General features: G+C 36.3%; 1 protein-coding gene across 8 annotated transcripts in view; it reads left to right on the top strand.

Annotated features, from left to right (window-relative positions):
• The window catches only part of Zmym2 (zinc finger MYM-type containing 2), a 72,825-nt gene that overhangs the window by 24,071 nt on the left and 28,058 nt on the right, over positions 1-20,696 (top strand). For 7 of the 8 annotated variants that reach the window (XR_007589644.1, XM_050129104.1, XM_050129102.1 and 4 more), the window contains 8 exons: positions 2,204-2,489; positions 5,134-5,299; positions 6,136-6,348; positions 9,635-9,706; positions 10,943-11,093; positions 11,720-11,835; positions 14,816-14,932; positions 17,172-17,322. Coding sequence is in view for 7 of the 8 variants with exons in the window: in XM_050129104.1 (XP_049985061.1) it covers positions 2,204-2,489; positions 5,134-5,299; positions 6,136-6,348; positions 9,635-9,706; positions 10,943-11,093; positions 11,720-11,835; positions 14,816-14,932; positions 17,172-17,322 (1,272 nt within the window). In the remaining variant the exon portion in view is untranslated. Of the gene's footprint in view, positions 1-2,203; positions 2,490-5,133; positions 5,300-6,135; positions 6,349-9,634; positions 9,707-10,942; positions 11,094-11,719; positions 11,836-14,815; positions 14,933-17,171; positions 17,323-20,696 lie in introns of those variants that run through there. The other variant, XM_050129108.1, reaches the window with a different exon arrangement.

Genomic DNA, 20,696 nt, shown 5'->3' with positions numbered 1-20,696 from the left:
TTATTATTATTATTATTATTATTATTATTATTATTATTATTATTTGACTTTTTGAGATAGGGTTTCTCTGTAGTTTTGGAGCCTGTCCTAGAACTAGCTCTTGTATACCAGGCTGGCCTCAAACTCACAGATGTGAGTGCTGGGCGTGTGCCACCACTGCCTGGCTAAGAGCAGTGTTCTTAACAGCTGAGCTATTGCTTCAGCTCCATTACTTTGAACTTTGGATTCTTCTGTTCCTACCTTCCACGTGCTGGGATTATAAACTTGTGTTACTGTGCCTATGTTTTGTGGTGCTGAGGACTAAGCCTGGGCTTTATGCATGCTTGGGGAGCACCCTGCCAATTGAACTACATCACCATCTTTCATTATTTTTTAAATTGAAGAGCGTTATGCTTGAAACCATTAGGCTGATAGAATGGATCAGAACCAAGAAATCACTCTTAAATATTTTTGTAGGTAAAGAAGTCTCCAAGTTTTGCTAGCATGCCTCGTTATCTATTTCTCTGTCTGCACTTCCTATCTCATAGCCAGTGACATATTTTTTAGTGCTTCCTGCATGCTAGTCACTGTGCTTTATTACTTGTATTACCACATTTAATGCTTGGTGCTATTTCTAGTTTAAAGAAGAGTGAAACACAGTTTTCTAAGTGGTACACCAATCTTAGAAGGGGCAGAATGCAAATTTATTTTTACTTATTGCTTTGTTGTGTATATGTGAACGGGTGTTTGTGGAGGGTTCATGTGCAGTCCTTTGGACGCCAGAGGTTAATCTTGAGTATTGTTCCTCAGTCACTGTCTGTCTTATTCTTTGAGACAAGATCTCTTATTTGCCTGGAACTCACTAAGTCGGCTAGGCTGGCTGGCCAGTGAACCCTTGGAACTCAGCACTGGGATTATGAGTGTGTACCTTACTTAGCTTGCTTCAACCTTCCCCTCCCCTCCCAGGAAAGAAACAGTCCTAGCTGTCTTGGAACTTGTTTTGTAGACCAGACAGGCCTTGACCTTGGAGATTTGCTTGCCTCTGCCTCTCTGTTTCTGCCTCCTGACTGCAGGGATAAGACGGGCATTGCCACCACCCGGCCTTTTTTTTTTTTTTTTTTTTTTTTAAAGATTTGTTTGTTATGCATACATTGTTCTACCTGTCAGATCTTATTTTAGTACTTGTGAGCTACCATGTGGTTGCTGGGAATTGAACTCAGGACCTCTGCAAGAGCCACCAGTGCTCTTAATCTCCAAGCCATCTCTCTACCCACTTGGCTTGCTTTTTTAAAAAACAAAATAGAACAACCTAGCAAGCAAAGAAAACAATAAAATCTGTGAGTTCTGTTCAACTCAGATTCTCATGCTTGTGTAGCAAGTACATTACCAACTTAATCTATTTAGCTCCATTCTTTTTATTTTTTGAGACAGGGTTTCTCTGTGCAACAGTACTAGCTGTCCTGGAACTCGCTGTGTAGACCAGGCTTGTGTTGAGCTTGCAGAGATCCATCTTCCTCTGCCTCTCAAGTGCTGGGATTAATGGTTTGCTCCAACACTGCCTGGCCATTCTTTTTTATTTAAATTATCAGAAAAAAATGTGCTTTTATCATGTAGAACATGTTGATTGGGAATATGTGTACATTGTGGAATGGCTAAATCAAGCTGATCACACAGCACACCATATACTTCCTTTCTTTTATGAGAACAATTTAAATTTACTGTCTTGCCATTTTTAAGACTATAATGTATTGTTTCTAGAAAGCAGACAATCTTACCCACAGATGCTCCTACTTCTGCAAAATTGTTGCTTCATGCAAGGCTGTGGTGGTGCACATCTTTAATCCCAGCACTTGGGAGGCAGAGGCAGTCGGATCTCTTGTCAGGTTGAGGCCAACCTGGTTTACAAGAGCTAGTTCCAGGACAGTTAGGACTGTTACACAGAGAGAAACCCTGCCTCAATTACAAACAAACAAACCCCCCAAAATATTGTTGCTTCATTAGCATCTGAGGCAGGGTCTTACTTTATAGCTCAGGCTTGTCTTAAATTCGTGGCACTCCTGTTTCAGTTTCCCAAGTGTTGATTATAGGCATGAGCCATCACTTGTGGCTTTAATTAGTATTATAAACTTTGGCATACTAGAAAAGTAAAACTATTTCTTTGCTAATAAAGTTCTATGTCTATAAATACCTATTTGATTAATCTTTTCTCCATATTTTGTTTTAGATTCCTGGATCTCCCAATCAGCATCATTTCCTCGTAACCAGAAACAACAAGGGGTGGATTCTTTATCACCAGTGGCCTCACTTCCTAAACAGATATTCCAGCCTTCTGCTCAACAGCAGCCCACTAAACCAGTTAAAGTCACTTGTGCAAACTGTAAGAAACCTCTGCAGAAGGGGCAGACAGCTTATCAACGAAAAGGATCAGCTCACCTCTTTTGTTCAACCACCTGCCTTTCTTCTTTCTCTCATAAACCTGCTCCAAAGAAACTCTGTGTTATGTGTAAAAAGTAAGATTAATCTTTCATACCATTCCATGTTGTTAAATAATGATCATAAATTTTTTTTAGAAATTTCATTGAGACACTTAGAGATGAATTCATTCATGTTTTAAAATTTGGCAAGCTACTTTGAAAGTCTGGTAGCTTATAGATTGGGCTTCCTATTTGGTAGGTTTTGAACTAATTTATTTAGGCCCTTGTAATTTTGGCTGTCATCTCCAATGAATCCCTTGCAAAAATGTGAATATTTATATAATATAATAACAATATAAATATATTTATGTTGATTTACTTTTTTTTTCTTTATTTACAGTGCTAGGGATCAAGCCCAGAGCCTCACCTTATAGAGGCACTCTACTACTAAATGCATTATTAATTGTAAGAATATTAACAATGTTAGAAAGTTGTGTGCTTACACTTATGATACAGATATGATACATTCTACATATTTGAGTTTTTTTTTTGACTGTTGTCAAAATGTAGTTTTATGACCCAGGTACTTTTAATTTTTTTTTTTTTTTTGGTATTCTTGAAAATAAGAGTTTCTGTCCTGTTTTAGATCTGTTTTCAATGATTGCAAACAAAACTGGATGATATACTGTATTGAGGGTCAAGTGGATTTTTTTGTACTCTCTCAGAGCTGCCCAAATCTGAAACTAGTTTTAGGTGTATTGAACTTCTGATAAGGACTTAGTGTTTTATTCTTATAGTAAATCCAAGGACAAAAACAATTGTTCTATAGTGTTTAGATTATTTTACAATATACTTAAATGCTGTAATAGTCTAGAAATTTAATATTTAAATTTAAAGTCAATAGTAGTACTATTTTTTGCCTTTTTTTAGTTTATTTATTTATTTATTGAGATTTCTTGCTTTGTAGTCCATGCTATCTTAGAACTTTATATAAGACATTTTGGCTTCAAAATTATGGCAGTCACACTATTTCTCCATTGTACTGGGATTACAGGTGCATGCCCCCTTATTGTATTTACCTATCATTTTATTTATTTATACATTAATTCATTCTATAATTTAGGGTCTATGTACTCTAGGTTGACTGTATACTGAGGGCCTTGAACTCCTGATGCTTTTTATCTCTACCATCTAACTATTTTTTTTTAATTTATTTTTTATTGCTTTATAAATAATACTATTCAAAATTTCTACTTCCTCCTCTCCTCCCATTTCCCTCCCTCTCCCCCACATACCCTCTCTCTTCCCCCTCCAGTCCTAAGAGGGGACACGGTACCCTGCCCTGTGGGAAGTCCAAGTACCTCCCCCCTCCATCCAGGCTTAGGAAGGTATGCATCCAAACAGACTAGGATCCCAAAAAGCCAGTACATGCAGTAGAGACAAATCTCAGTGCTATTATCATTGGCTTCTCCGTCTGCCCCCATTGTCAGCCACATTCAGAGGGTCCAGTTTGATCCCATGCTTGTTCAGTCCCAGTCCAGCTGGCTTTGGTGAGCTCCCATTAGCTCAGGCACACTGTCTCAGTGGGCGGACCAACCCCTCCCGGTCCTGACTTCCTTGCTCATCGTCTGCTCTTCAACTGGACCTTGGGATCTCAGTCCAGTGCTCCAATGTGTTTTCTGTCTCTCTCTCCATCTTCGTCCCCGGACGAAGGTTCTATGGTGATATTCAAGATAGTCATCTGACTATGGGACAAGGCCAGTTCAGCACCCTTTCCTCCGCTGCTCAGGGTCCTACCTGGGGACATACCCCTGGACACCTGGGAACCCCTCTAGAGCCAGGCCTCTTGCCAACCCCCAAATATCTTCCTTAATTAAGATATCTTCTTTCCTGCTCCCATATTCGTCCTTTCTCCATCTCCACCCTCCCACTTCCCCAAGCTCTCCCCAACTAAGTATTTGGATTAATGATGTGAGCCGCCATGCCTGCCAAGTGGTGCATTTAAGTAGAAAATACTTACATCTCCTGATGTTAAATTCCCATAATCTAGGAGTCTTAATGCTTGCCTATTAGTTGGGGAGGGGAATTGAACTGGTATTATCAGTTGAAGTAAATTAGTCTTTGACTTTAATTTAATGCAACTATGGTAATTTTAGTTTTTCCAATCTTAAAGCCTTGTTAGTGCATGTGAAGATAAAGTATTAGTGACAGAATCAAATAATTTTACTTTTGTTTTTTTTTGTGTGTGTGTGTATAATTTTTTTTTTTGTGTGTGTGAAAGGGTTTCACTGTGTATCTTTCCTGCCTGTCTTGGCAGGAAAGAGGCTGGCCTCGAATTCACAAAGAACCACCTGCTTCTTACTCCCAGTGCTGGGTTTAAAGGCATTCCCCACCACTGGCTGTTTTGACTTTTTAATCTTTTGTTTTTTGAGACAGGGTTTCTCTGTAAATTTGGAGCCTGTCCTGGAACTCACTCTGTAGTCCTGCCTGGGCTCGAATTCATAGTGCCTGTCTCTGCCTCCCGAGTGCTGGGATTAAATGGATGTGTCACTACTGCCCGGCGACTTTTTGATCTTTTTTTTTCCAAGAGTACATATTTTATACTAAAAGTGATCTCCTGAATCTAAAAATGATGTTTGATTTCCATGAATTAGTCTGTGGAAATTAAAAATATCAGTTACAACTTTAATTTTTAGTTACTTTTGAAATGGAACTTTAAGTTGTACGTCTTATTTTTCAGAGATATAACTACAATGAAAGGAACAATTGTTGCTCAAGTAGATTCAAGTGAATCCTTCCAAGAATTTTGTAGTACATCTTGCCTGTCTCTCTATGAGGACAAGCAGAGTCCTGCTAAAGGAGCTCTAAATAAATCGAGATGCACAATCTGTGGCAAACTCACCGAGGTTTGTACTTTTCACTTGCTCTCACGTGAGATCATTTTGGATGTTGACAGTTTCCCCCTATTCTTTTATTGGTGTCTGTGTCCTTAAAAGTGAGGATATATAAACTTTTTAGAGTATTCCATTATGTAATCCTAGTCTTCCAAGAAAGCTGACTCAGGAAGAATTAATTACCTTGTTTATTTCATCAGGTTGACAGAAAAGAGTTACAGAATTATGATTGTACTTTCCCCTTTATACAAATGGGTAACTACACAAGAAACACAAACAGGCAAATAAAAATGGAAGAATTTCCAAAATTAATTCACATTATTATGATATTAAAGTAACCTATATATGCATACTTTATTTGAATTGTTTGTAGTACTGACTTTTTTTTCTTGCCTAGTGCAGTGTACTTTATCATTTCTTTTGGAGTTGTCTAAAGATTTATAATAAGTCTGTTTATGAAATTGTGGATTTTCTGTTTTTCGAGACAGGGTTTCTCTGTGTAGCTTTGGTGCCTGTCTTGGATCTAGCTCTTGTAGAATAGACTGCCCTCTAACTCAGAGATCTGCCATTCTCTGCCTTCCAAATGCTGGGATTAAAGGCGTGCACTACCACTACCCGGCTTTCTGTTGTTTTTTTTATTTATTTTTAGAGAAGTTTATAGTGATAAGTGCGATGCATGTGTTCATATGTTTTTTGTGTATATAAACAGTTCGGAGACATAGAAAAATGTATTTTGATTTTTGCTTTTCCTCAAATTAGCCTTCTTGTGTTTATGTTGCTGTTGAATTAAGCTTTTTAGCTACTTGAAAACAGATACACTCTTATAATTCTGTTTGTTTTTCTTTTAGATTCGCCATGAAGTTAGTTTTAAAAATATGACTCATAAGCTATGCAGTGACCACTGCTTCAATAGATATAGAATGGCCAATGGTCTAATAATGAATTGCTGTGAACAGTGTGGAGAATATTTGCCCAGTAAAGGTGCTGGAAATAATGTTCTGGTGATTGATGGTCAGCAGAAAAGATTTTGCTGTCAGAGTTGTGTCAGTGAATACAAACAGGTAACTCATGTGCTAAAGCCCCAGGTATTTTGGGTGAGTTTGGAAGCATTGTAGGAGGATTTAGCCTTATTTATTTTGGGATCTCATTTAATTCTATAATTTTTTTATACGAAAATGGCTTAACTCAAATGAAGTAAGAAATATGTAGGTTTTTGAAAATTAACTTGTGATCTAGTATAATTCTTTTGAATTTACTTTTTGGGGGGATTTGGAGAGGGACGTTCAAACTGTTAGAACTTGGGCCTTTGTATTTCAGCTTTTAGATTAATTTCCAGTTTTAGCCCTCTAATTTGACTTTGCAAATACATGTAGACATAAAATATGCATACTAAGCTTAGCTTTAGCTATTATTTTGTTTCTCCTTGATTCCTTTGTATTATTTTTAGGTATCAATTTTTAGTCTTTGTTTTGTATATTTTTGGAAACTTAAGGAAATAGCCAAGCTACTGATAGTTTATCTTTTTCTTAAACAGAAGGTATCTTTTTTTTTAAATGATTTTTTTTGAGGTTTTCTTTTTTTGTTTGTTTTGATTTTTCAAGACAGCTTCTTTATAGCATTGGAGTCTGTCCTGTAACTCACTCTGTAGACCAGGCTGGCCTCGAACTCACAGAGATCCCCCTGCCTCTGTCCCCTGAGTGCTGGGATTAAAGATGTGCGCACCGCTGCCTGAAACAGAAGGTATCTTAATGTATGTGTTGCCGTATATGTCTCTGAACTCATTCCCTATCACTACATGGATTGATCTTTTTCATTCTTTATGGAAGAATAGTCTAGTCCTTTTTATTGTAATTTTATGAAATCATTTTTTTCAAATAATTTTTTTAAGGTTTATTTATTTCTTATGTATACAGCATTCTGCCTCGATGTATGCCTGTAAGCCAGAAGAGGGCGCCAGATCTCAGTACAGATGGTTGTGAGCCACCATGTGGTTGCTGGGAATTGAACTTAGGACCTCTGGAAGAGCAGACAATGCTCTTAACTGCTGAGCCATCTCTCCAGCCCCTATGAAATCATTATTAAAAGTTAAATTATGAAAACATGATTAGATTAATATTTAATTAGTTCTTTAGGGCTACTATATACCAGATATCATGGACTCTGACTTAATAAATAGTAATTGACATTCTGACAGTTCTGGAAGATGAAAGTTCAAGTTTCTGGTGCTGCCTCTTCTTCCTACTTCTCTACAGCTGTTTTTGCTTTGCCTTTCTCTCTTCTTAAAGGGAAACCAGGTTTATTTCATTATATCCCCACCCCTGTGACCTTGTTTAGCCATAACAATACATAACAATTCAATTGGAAGTTAGAGTTTCAAAGTAGGAATTGGATTGAAGGGAGTACACATTTCTGTCTATAAGAATAAAAGCAAAGATGCTCAAAATTCTCACTACATTATCTTATTTTGCTCTGTTTTAAGACAGAACTCGTAGTTTTGGCTGGCCTTCAACTTGATCTCCTGCCTTGGCCTCCCAAGTACTGGGATTGTAGACATATATCACCATTCCTATGTTGTCCATTGTATTTTAATTATGTATGCTCTTTGGTTATTTACATTGATTGTATTTGTATGCTGGAAGTACTGTAGTTATAATGGTGTGCCTCTATATATTTCTTCTCATTCTCTGGTCAGCTTCCAAACCTTTGTGTCTTATTAATTTAGGAAAAGGTATATGTATTTTCTTTATATTGCTTATCCCTCCCCCCCTTTTCTGCACCTAGGGCCTCACATATGCTAAGCAAATTCTTTTCCACTGAGTTGTATCTGCATCCCCTTTTCTGTAATTTCTATTTTCTTTTTGATGTATTTGGGGGGGCTAGAGATGGCATGGGTGTGTCATGGATGCATATATGTAATGTAATGTATGTATGTATGTCACAGATTAGTTGTGAGTGTTATTCTTTAGTCACCTTGGCTTTTGAGGCATTTACCCTGAGATTTGGTGCTCATGATTAGGCTAGACTGACTGGCTCCAGAGTTCCAGAGCATCTATCCATTTACAGTCCCCTAGCACTGGGGTTACAAATGTATGTCACCACCATGCCCAGCTTTTTAAGTTAGATTCTGGGGATTAAACTTGTATCCTTATAATTGCTGGAAAACACTTCACTATGTGAGCTGCTTTCTTCAGACACCTGCCATTTTTGAGACAGGATTTCTCCTGCACACCAGAAGAGAGCAATAGATCTCATTACAGATGGTTGTGAGCCATCATGTGGTTGCTGGGAATTGACCTCTGGACCCCTGGAAGTGTAACCAGTGCTCTTAAACTCTGAGTCATCTCTCCAGTCCCCAGGCAGTATTTCTTGGAGAATTCTGTCTTCTTTTCTTATTCCTCCACAGCTCCAAAGATAACACAGAGTAGTTTCTATTTATTGCCTATTTACAGTTTTCTGATTCTTTAATTTTTTTTTTTATTTTTCGAGACAGGGTTTCTCTGTAGCTTTTGGTTCCTGTCCTGGAATTAGCTCTTGTAGACCAGGCTGACCTCGAACTCACAGAGATCTGCCTGTCTCTGCCTCCCGAGTGCTGCGATTAAAGGCGTGCGCCACCACCGCCTGGCTCTTTAATTTTTTTTTTTATATTTATTTCTTTGTTTTTTGAGACAGTATCTTACTATATAGCATTGGTTCCAGCTTGAACTTCCAGAGATCTACCTGCCTCAGTCTCTGAAGTGCTGGGATTAAAGGTGTGCAGTACCAGACCTGCCTCCCCATCTTGTTGTTTTATCATTGTATCCCCCCCCCCCAAACTTCTTCAATAGTGAGCACAGAACAGAAAATGTACTGTTGAAAGTTAGGAGAAGGGGAGCGGGCTGGAGAGATGGCTCAGAGGTTAAATCATTGCCTGCTCTTCCAGAGGTCCTGAATTCAATTCCAAGCAACTACATGGTAGCTCACAACTAACTATAATGAGATCTGATGCCCTCTTCTGGCCTGCAAGCAAACATGCAGACAGAACACTGTATACATAATAAATAAAATAAATCTTAAAAAAAAATAAGTTAAAGCCGGGCGATGGTGGTGCACGCCTTTAATCCCAGCACTCGGGAGGCAGAGGCAGGCGGATCTCTGTGAGTTCGAGACCAGCCTGGTATATAGAGCTAGTTCCAGGACAGGCTCCAAAGCCACAGAGAAACCCTGTCTCGAAAAACCATAAAAAAAAAAAAAAGAAAGGAGAAGGTTTTAAATTGGTCAATCATTGAAGTAGCTTTCATAGATTTTTATTTACTTTTCAGTCTGACACCTTTTCTTCATGCACTTACAAAATCTTTTCAAATGTTTTAGGTAGGTAGTCATCCAAGTTTCCTGAAGGAAGTTCGAGATCACATGCAGGATTCTTTCTTAATGCAGCCTGAGGTAAGCAGGAATGTTGGTGAGATTGAAGATTCATTTAAATAAAAAAAATTTCATGTTTGTATATGTGTATATTTATGTGGGCATATGCAGGTCAGAGGACAGCTTGTGGGAATTATCTTATACTGTGTAAGTTCCTGGTGTCAAATGTCATAACGTTGCATCCATTTTCAAGCATTAAAGTGTATTTTAACATAATAGTTGTCTAAGGAATTATTAAAATTTATTCTCTTAAATTATATCAGATGATGAATGTTTTCATTTCCTCCAAGAGATAGATTTTTCAATTCCACCAAATTTTCCATGTCTTTTATTCGTCAGAAAGTCCTTGTGTGTCATTAGACAATTCTTCTCAGATACACTTTTGGTGTTGCTTACCTGGACTAATGCCTCTCTCACACATCTGACTCCTGCTGTCAGTGTTTCTTACCACTGAGGCGCTATATAGTATTTTCCTCTCTCCATGCTCCATTTTGAGGTGTTTTTTGTTGGTGCTGTATCTCTTTGAGACAGGGTCACGTAGCCTGCCTTCCTGCTTCAGCTTTCCACATGCTGAGACTGATAAGTGCAGCACTGCTGTCAGCTCTGTCACGTCTGTCCTCACATGCACTCAGTAGTTCTTCGCCAAAGCCTCTTGAGATACCGGTGGTTAGGTAGCCACAGTTCTTTTCTGTGCAGATCCCTTCATTATTTTGTTTTCCAAATAGTAGTTGTCCAGAACTTGATTTGTTTTTTCAACTTCTGGGCTCCAAAATCTACCTCCAGGCAGTGAGATTTAGTAGCCATAGAGTTTTCTTTGTTTTTGTTTCTTAGAGATGCAGTCTTGAACACAGCTCCAAAACCACATACACACAGAAAAGTTATGCCTCTTCTAGATTTTCAACTAAATATCAACAAAAACCGTTTTTTTTTTTTTGAAGGAGATTGAGATGACGATTGGTTTGCCCGAACCTAGTTTAGTGGGTGGCACAATTAGTTTGTATTTAGAAAGAATAAAATAAAATCATTTTGAAATGACAAGAAAGGCTTTGAGTCAGGCATAATGACATATTTCTGCAATCCCAGATTTTGTGGGGCTAAGGAAAGAAGGTCATAAGTTTTGAGGCCTTCTTGGGCTCCATAGACCTCTGTCTTTTGCTCTTAAAAAATGCTTTATGAAATTAGTTCTAGTTGAGTGTGTATGTGTTTGTGTGTGTGTGTGTGTGTGTGTTTAATTATCTTTTTATGTTCAAATTTTAGAAATATGGAAAACTGACAACGTGTACTGGTTGCCGAACACAGTGCAGATTTTTTGATATGACTCAGTGTATAGGTCCTAATGGATATATGGAGCCATATTGTTCAACTGCTTGCATGAACAGTCACAAGACAAAATATGCAAAGTCACAAAGTAAGTTTTAAGTATTTGGAAAGTTTATTGACATAATTGTATATTAAAGATAGCTGATCTTATTTTTATATAGTTTTAACTGTTTGATTTTCTCATACTGAACTTCTTTATTACAAGCCTAAAATTATTTTGATGATTTCCATATTTTTTAATTTTTAAAAGTTAGTGAGGCTTTATTTGTATTTGATTAGCTAAAATTATTATTAAGCACAAAAATATCTAAAACATTTTTATGTATTCTTTTATACTGCAGATAATCAAATGTTTATTCTCATTTTATGTGTATAGGTGTTTTGCCAGCATTGTCTGTGTATACTTGTGTATATGCAGTGCTCACAGAGGTCTGAAGAGTGTGAAGGGTTATCTAGAACTGGTGTTAAAAGTTGATTAGTTGCTTTGTGGGTGCTGGGAACAGAGCTTGGTTCCTTTGCAAGAGCTCTTTTTTGCTGAGCTTTCTTTTAATCCCTGGCAGTATTTTTTGAAGATGAAAATATCTTGAAAATTTAAGGTACAAATAATATGAGAATAATTTGTAGAGAGATCCATTTAAAAAAAATCAGTTAACATTTTCAGAAGATCTTTTACTTTATAAGGAAATTAGGTATGTATCTTTTTTTTTCTTCTAGGTTTGGGAATTATTTGCCATTTTTGTAAGCGAAACTCTTTACCTCAATACCAAGCCACAATGCCTGATGGAAAACTGTATAACTTTTGCAATTCCAGTTGTGTGGCTAAATTTCAGGTTTGTTACTTTTTCCCCCTCACCCATAAAATGCATATAGAAAACAATTATAATATGCTTTTTTCTTTTCTGCTTCTTTGGGCAGAGACTATATATATCACAAGTCACAGAAGGCCTTGCTGAACTTCTCTATAGGTTTGATGTGATTCAGAGCTTGAAGGAAAATGAATTTTAGTAGGATTTAATTCAGTGTTGGATGTATAGTGCTTTTCTTGTTAAATAGTAGCAGTGTCGTTAGCCTTGAAACATTAAGCATATTGTTATCCAAAATAGAAATGAACACTGTAAAAAGGGGAGTTAGACTTATAGTAGCTCTTAACTTAGTCTGGGATCCATTCAGGGAGACATTTTTGATTTTTGTAAATGATGGGTTGTTTAGCCTGGTGTTGGTGGCGGCGGCGCGCACACCTTTAATCCCAACACTTGGGAGGCAGAGGCAGGTGGATCTCTGTGAGGCCAGCCTGGTCTACAAGATCTAGTTCAGGACGGGGTCCAAAGCTACGGAGAAACCCTGTCTCAACACCCCCCCCCCCCCCAAAAAAAAATAAAAAATCAAAGCAAACCAAACCAAAACTAAACAAAAAAAAATCTCAAAAAACTTGGGTTATTTGATAATTTTTTACATTTAGAGTGTGGATAATATCAAAAGATAATGTTTGGTTGACCACTCTGAAGGAATAGTTTAGGTATTCGTAGGTAGCACTAGTAGGTTTACCTATTGTATGTGAGAATTTCAAATCAGTGCATAAAGAAAGCCATGATTCATGAGTTAATTCATCTAACAGTTCTGTTTTATTCCAGGTACTATGCTCTAGGTTAACTTATTTATTTATTTATATTTTTAAAAATTTATTCTTATTTTATGTACATTGGTGTTTTACCTGCCTTTATGTCTGGGTGAGGGTGTCAGATCTTGGAATTATAGATACTTGTCTGCTGCCATGTGGGTGCTGGGAATTGAATCTGAGTCCTCTGGAAGAATAGTCAGTGCTCTTAACTGCTGAGCCATCTCTTCAGTACCTAGGTTAACTTTTTAAAACGGAAACTATAGTCTTTTAAATATGTATGCTACAGTAGTTGCTACAAATAACTGCCATTTAAATTGAGGTTTTTAAATTTAGTCAAGTGAATGAATATTGTTTTCATGAGTTATACTCTCATTAAAATTAGATAATAAACTTGTTCAACACTAATCTTTTCTAAGTTGAAATTAAGCCAGTTGATGGATAAAGTTGCTTCAGTGGTGCATAATCTTTCTAATAGTTTAATTTTTTTTTACACCAGAAATAAAGGGATAATTAATTTGTGAAGAGAAAGATAGGGATGATGGCCTTCTGCTTCTCAGATACTAAAACTACCTTTATTCCTTTAGATGTTAGGTATTTTTTAATTTTATTTATTTTTTTAAAGATTTATTTCTTTATTATGTTTTTTAGGTTTTATTTTTTATTTATTTATTTTTTTAACAAAGCAGTTTATAAGCAATATTTGCTATTTCTCAGAGTTTCAGAACTTAAAAATCCAATGTGGCTCTTGCACATTCAGTGAAATAGTAAAAAAGGCATGTAACATTTCAGTCATCTGATAGTAAAATATCTTTTTATCTTTTCTTTCTCTTTCTCTTTGCCTCCCTCTCTCTTTCTTTGTTTCATCTTGTTTTTTCTTGGGACAATTTCTCTTTGAAATAGTCCTGACTGTCCTGGAACTCACTCTGTAGACCATGCTGGCCTTGAACTCACAGGGATAGGCCTGACTGCCTTCCAAGTTCTGGGGTTAAATTAAAGACTTGCACCACCACTGACTGGCCTTTCTTTTTTTCTTTAAACTAACTTTACTTGTATTGTACAATATGGTATTTAAAAGTGATTGTTTCTCCCTCTACTTTTTTTCTTGAATAATTTTATTAGCCACTTGTTGCATGCACAAGGTTATGTTTAAACTGTATAGGTAAGGAGAACATACCGAAAAGAATGATAAATATTAGTGTATTTAGGTTAAGATTCAGAGAAAAAAAGCTGGGCGTGGTGATTGCTTACTCCTTTAATCCCAGCACTCAAGAGACAGCTCTAAATAGCTAGTTCGGGGGACATCCAGTGCTACATAGAGACTGCCTCGCACAAAGAATCAAGGAAAAAAATTGAAGTCTATGTATGTTTATATATCTTTCCTATCTTATTCTGTGATAATTCTGTATGGTTATCAACTTTTACTTTTTTTTGTTCGTTATTTTGAGGCAGGTTTTCTCTGTGTAGTCCTGACTGTCCTGGCACTTATTCTGTAGACCAGGCTGGTCTTGTTTACAGAGACCCACCTTCCTCTATCTCTCAAAGTGTTGGGATTAAAGGCGTACACCACCACCGCTTGGCTTTGTTACCTTTTTTTTAAAAGTAATACATGCATGTTTTCCTTGATAAGGACTTAGAGTAAGGATTATGGGAGTGATGTAGTGGGGCAAGTTATTAATAGCTTAATATTTCATTTTTGGAAAGATCAGTACAGGTTTATCTCCTTTCTGTCTTTTCCCTCCTTTTTCACCCTCCCTTGTTATACCCCTTTCTTGCTTTTATGTTGCAGTTCAGAACTTGGAGAGCTAACCTATTATCATTTTTTTTTTCAACTGGAAAAAAATAAGCTGTAGTTTTTCCTTCTTTTTTTATTTAATTATTTTAGGTAATTCTTGGTAAACATTTTGATTTGTAAAGCTAACAATACAGGGTTTTTTTGTGTTTTTGTTTTTTTCCAGTACTGGGCATTGAAGCTAGGGCCTTGAACTTGCTCAGAAGTCATGCTGCCCCTGAGCTACATCCCAGAGCTTTTTAATAGTGTATTTTTGAGGGAAAATTAAGAATTAGCATTTTATGTACTAAGGAAATTAGCAAAGAAACTATTGCTTTCTGCATACAGTAGACTTTTCATAGTACTTACAGTAGAAGTTTTAAAAATACATGTCAGACTAAGTGTATTTTGTTCTTTATTTTAGGCACTAAGCATGCAGTCGTCTCCAAATGGCCAACTTGTAGCACCCAGTGATATTCAATTGAAATGCAACTACTGTAAAAATTCCTTTTGTTCAAAACCAGAAATCTTGGAATGGGAGGCAAGTCTTGTTTCCTTATGTGTTATCTGATGCTAAGATGATAACATAATAAAGTAACTAGCATTTCTGTTTGCAAACCTTTCTTAGTAGTTTCATATATTGTATTGTATTGGTGATGTGTATACTTGTGTGGAAGTGAAGTCAGCAGGATAGATGTAATGCGAAGCAATTTATTGAAGTCAAATACACAAGAAGTAATACCCTTGTAATAGAATATAAAATGTCTCCTCATTCACCCAGAGTATCTGTCGACTTATTTTCCTGTTTCTCCTCATTATTTTCATTATCTGAACTATAAATACCTTTGTGCTCTGTATTTGTAGAATTAGAATTTGTAAGTAAGACACTAAGCTGCCATTTAACATCTTCTATTTTAACAAGAAAGTAGAGGCCTGTGACTCTTATTGATTTTTTTTTTTCTGTAGCACTCTTAACCTTTTTTAGTGTATTAATTTACTTTGTCATATTCTTTCTTTTGCTGTTGGCACTTCTGAACAGTGAGTTTGTTTGAGGACAGTAATGGATAGATAGGTAATCCAGGCTGCTCACTGCTGTGTAGAACAGTGTTTACTTTTGACCATTCTTTAAACTGGTTTTGGGTGGATTGGATGGTCAGAAGTATACATGAAGTATATACTTAAAAGTTATATAAGATGTAGAATTAAAATCAGACTGCTTGTTTTGTGATTGTTCACAGATCACTTAAAGTGTAACACTCAGCCAGGTTTTGGCGGCGCATGTCTTTAATCTCAGCACTCAAGAGGCAGAGGCAGGCAGATCTCTTTCCAGTCCAGCGTAGTCTACAGAGCGAGTTCCAGGTCAGGTTACACAAAGAAACCCTGTCTTGAAAAACCAGTAAACAAACAAATAAATAAGAGTGTAACACTGAGGTGAAAAAGTGATATCTAGAATTAGATTTCATGATTTCTAAACTTTTTGGAAATCTGAGGAAGTTTATTATTTCATTACCTGTAAAATTCTGTAGTTTATTATTTTGTTTTGTGCTGTTTCTAGTTAAATTTAGTCATTCTTTTGAGACTCTTGATGGCATCTCGTCATGAGTTTTAGACTAATAACTACCTAACTAGTAGCAGAAATAATACTGAATGACCAACATGAGAAAATAAAGGAATAACCAGGGAGTGAGGGAGGAAATTCATCGGCAAGCACACAAATAGTATCATATAAGAAATAAATGTCTTATAATAAATTGAAATTTGGTAATTTCAGATGAAAATCATTGCTACTCAATTTTTGTAGTGATACGGTATTGCTTCTGTTTACAGAGAACTTTAGTGTTAGTTGCCATTAAGAGATACTGTCCTATTGATTGAGCATCTCCCTCAGAGACTGTGAGTTTAGGGTCTTTTCCAGACCATGATTAGCAGTTTTGATTTCTTTGTGTTCTTTTTCATGTGCATGTGGTCTCTGTCTGTATGTCTCTGCGTGATTGTTTTTGTGCCTGTGTTCCCCCAGCCATTTTTTCTCCTCTTGACTTTTGTATTCATAAAGGGGCAGTTTTCCATTGATGACTGCTTTAACTACTTGAGTTGTTTCCTGCCTCGTTTTATCTCCTTATTTTAGTCTTCAGATATCTTTGATATATATTAAGTTGATGATTTAGACTTAATTTATATGTGCCATAATTTGGGAGAAAAGTTAAATTTTTTGAATTTTAGTTCTTAAATCTTGGCTCATTGTTTAAAAAGTAAACCTGACAATTGTTGTTTTGAATCCAGGAAAAAATAATAATTAACCATTTTTTCACTTAAGGAAACTTAGTGTCAAGTTTTTCATTAATCCTGTAGAATAGCACTAAATTGAAATTTTGTACATAAATGATGTTTTTATTAAAGTATGTCAGGAATGTGTTGGAATCTACTCAACAAAGAGTATCTTGCATTGACTAAAAATGTTGTATCTCGTATTTCTGTAGCTTCCATTGTATTTTTTATTATTTCCTTTTTGTTTCTCTAATTCAGTTTTCCCAGACTTATACTTTATGTTAGCGATTGTTACCTGCTCATAGAGTACTTTTAGAGTAGTTAATGATGCTGAATTTAGTGGAGCTATGTTTATATTTAGAAAACCGGTTAGCTTAGGTGCTGTGGCCTATAGGAAATGTGTCTCCAAAGATCATAACAGTAAATAGTTTTACTGTAAGAGTGTTTTGTTTATTTCTTAAGATTGGTTGAGATGGTTGGTTCTCTACTTACCAAAGTTCCCATTGTGCATTTAGAACAAAGTGCATCAGTTCTGCAGCAAAACTTGCTCAGATGATTATAAGAAGTTGCATTGCATAGTTACATATTGCGAATACTGCCAAGAGGAGAAGACGCTTCATGAAACAGTAAATTTCTCCGGCGTTAAGAGACCATTCTGTAGTGAAGGCAAGTGTGTATACAGTGTTCGTTATTTTAACTTGTACTCTGTATAATGCCTTTTGCCAAAAATATTTAGAGAATATGTAATTACAGATATCCAGAATAGGCACACAATTTAATAAGACTGAACAAAACTTAGGTTAATTTTCTGCTGAATTGTTGTTTTACATGCGTCTTTTTATTCTGGGCTTCTTGAAATTTGGGGATAAAATGAAAGAAAGCATTGTGATAACATGTTATCTCTAAACTTGCACATTGTGGCCTGAAAACTGATTTTCAAGAGCAAAGAATATTTTGTGTTATTTTCATGTCTTCTACCAGCTTGCTACCTAGCTACAGATATCTTTAGTATGTAGATTGATATTCACTGACCTCAAAATCTGAAACCCTTGACTCTCTAGAAGTTTCAGGTTTTGGATTTCTAGGTTAAGAAAGCTAAAGTACATCTGATGAAAATAAACAAACACCCCACAGCCCTGTCCCCCCAATCTTAAATTCTTCTGATCAAAAGCATTTTAGATAAGGGTCACTGATGAAGATCTGCGAGGAATTACATGCAATGACAAGAATAGTGGGTACAGTTAGGGTATATGGTGTCTGGGGCACATTAGGTTCTGTTACAATATGTTTACAAACATCTTTTCTCCTTACTTAAAGTTTCTGGTCTCATACCAGAAATCAGGTTATAAACATGAACTTTAGTTGTTAACTCACTTCTCTGGAGATAGAGGATTGTAGCTATGGGCTTTAGGTGCTTGTTGTTACTAGTATTCCCATTTGGCAAATTTTGCTCTAAGTTGACTTTCACCTTCTTTTATTTTTTGCTGGGGCTTATCTTTATTTTCCATTGAAGACTATTTGTCCCTTGCTTATACTTTTTTGTGGACTCCTATAGCAAATTTGGAGTAAGAAGAAAGTTCAGTAACTCTAAATGCCAGCAGTCAGTGACAGAAGAATCAGATGTTCAGTTCAGTTGGCATCTCCCTATACATTTTTCACACGCAGTAGAACATGTATATTAAAAGGAACTGCTTGCTGGGCAGTGGTGACACATGCCTTTAATCCCAGCACTCGGGAGGCAGAGACAGGTGCATCTTTGTGAGTTCAAGGCCAGCCTGGTTATAGAGTGAGTTCTGGGACAACCAGGGCTAAACAGAGAAATTTTGTCTTGAAAAACAAACAAACAAACAAACAAACAAACAAAGGAATTAGTTAACAAAGCAAGGCAATTTTACTTAGTTATGATTGGTACATCTCACATGATGTATTATTAAGAGCAAAGTTATAGTGAAAATGACTAATTCAATGATGATACTGAGCTGATTTAAGCTACCACTTGCATCTTTGTGCAAGAACAATAATTCATTCCTAAGTCTAAATATTATAATTGATTATTAATGTATGTGTCAATGATCTTGTAGCAATTAGATATTTGTAAATCTAACCTGGGTTTTTTTGAAATAGTGTATCAAATAGTTAATTGATACTTAGAAACACAGTTTTCATAGGGGAAGGACTTAAGGACTTAAGATGGGTAATAAAGTATTAGGTATGTAAATTTTTATGTTTTACTTTTAAGTGGCATTTTTTCAACCCTCTGTTACCCTAGTTTTCTGCTAGAACTTATAAATAACAAAATACCTAGTGTTACTATCAGTCAAATCTAGTTTATAAAGGCCAGGTGTGGTGGCATTCCTTTAATCCCAACACTAAGGAGGCAAAGGCAGTTGGATACCTGTGAGTTTCAGGACAGCCTGATCTACATATTGAGTTCTCAGACAGCCAAGTCTGCATAGAGATCTCTCCAAAAAACCAAAACCAAAAAAAAAACACCCAACAAAAACAACAACAAAAAATCTGAAAATGGTATATAATAGTTCAAGGGCTGGTAATGGCTCAGTGTTTCTACTGAGATGTTAGGCCTGGGTTCTCAGTTTGATTTTTAGTATCCACATGATAGAAAGAAATGACACTTTCCGGTTGTTTTGAGTGTCATGTGTATGCTGTATCATGATGCTGCCACAAAACATCACAAATAAACAAACAGACAAACAAACAAACAAATAAATGTAATTTTGAAAATAAAACATGATTTGCAATAATAAATTCTAGGGTGGTACATAGTGATCTGCAGAACTTTGTTTTTTTTTAAAACTGTACAGTTAGGTATGGTAGCAGTTGCCTACAGTCTTAACAACATAGAAGTTTGACAAGAAAGGAGGGTTGAAAGTTCAAAGCCATCCTGAGCTATAGTTCAGGATAACGATGAGTCCCAACTTCCAAAAGCAGAAGATTCTTAGGACAAAACATTTAAAACATTAGGTCAATGAGAACATTGTATATGATAGAATTATAATTTGAGTTTCTTATTAACGGGTAGATAGGGTTTCCATGGTAGATAGGGTTTCCATAGATATTAATAGATGATTCTTCTTTTATGAAATAGTATGAGTAATAATATAGAGGCCTATTCAGCTTCGGTGGTAGTATAGATAGTAAATTAGATATGTGAAAATACTTTGCACAACTATGCTGTAGATACAGAGAGGTATTCATTAAAGAAGTAGATAGTATTTTCTCTAGACAAGTCAGTAAATCAGTTACGTCTCCTTGAAAAATTCTTCTGTGAAAATAGGCTGATAGGAAGAATCTAGAAAACTTCAGTATAATGCTTTCTAAGAAATGTCTATAAACCGTGCGGTGGTGGTGCACACCTTTACTCCCAGCACTTGGGAGACAGAGGCAGGTGAATCTCTGAGTTTGAGGCCAGCCTCATCTACAGAGTGTATTCCAGGACAGCTAAGGCTACATAGTGAAACCCTGTCTTGGAAAAAAAAAAAAAAGAGAATGCCTATAAATTTAGTTGGAACTTCTCAGCATTGTGTGTTCAGTTTTCTAACATACTTGCTGTGTCCTTGTGATTTTATTTAAATAGAACAAAGAGAATAGTTCTGCAGTGTTAACAGATTTTAATGTCTTATTGTTTGAACCCATGTTATAGATATGTTTTCTAATATAATAATCTGTGTTCTATTCACATTTTTAGAGGTTGGTGTTAGCATTTCATAGGGCCTGGGGAAAAGCTCCTGTTAGTAAAAGTAAAGTGCTTGCTGTCCCAGCATGAAGCTGAGTCTGATCCCTATTATCCATGTGAAAGTCAGGCTTTGACGTCTGTACTGCCAGCACCGCGGAACAGAGACAGGAGGATCCCTTTGGGGACTTGCTGGCTAGCCAATCTAGCTTTGGGGTCAGTGAGACTCTGTCTGGGGGAAAAAGATGGTGAGCAATTGAGGAAGACATCAGGCCTCAAGCTCTGGCCTCCATATGCACCTGAACATACACATATAACATGTAGGTTTTTAACCAGGAGGGAAAGAGGA

Source organism: Alexandromys fortis, unplaced genomic scaffold (assembly GCF_014885135.2).
Source record: "Alexandromys fortis isolate MF-2015 unplaced genomic scaffold, M_Fortis_MF-2015_v1.1 scaffold_308, whole genome shotgun sequence".
NCBI classification, from domain to species: Eukaryota; Metazoa; Chordata; class Mammalia; order Rodentia; family Cricetidae; genus Alexandromys; species Alexandromys fortis.
This window is presented reverse-complemented; position numbering and strand designations above follow the sequence as displayed.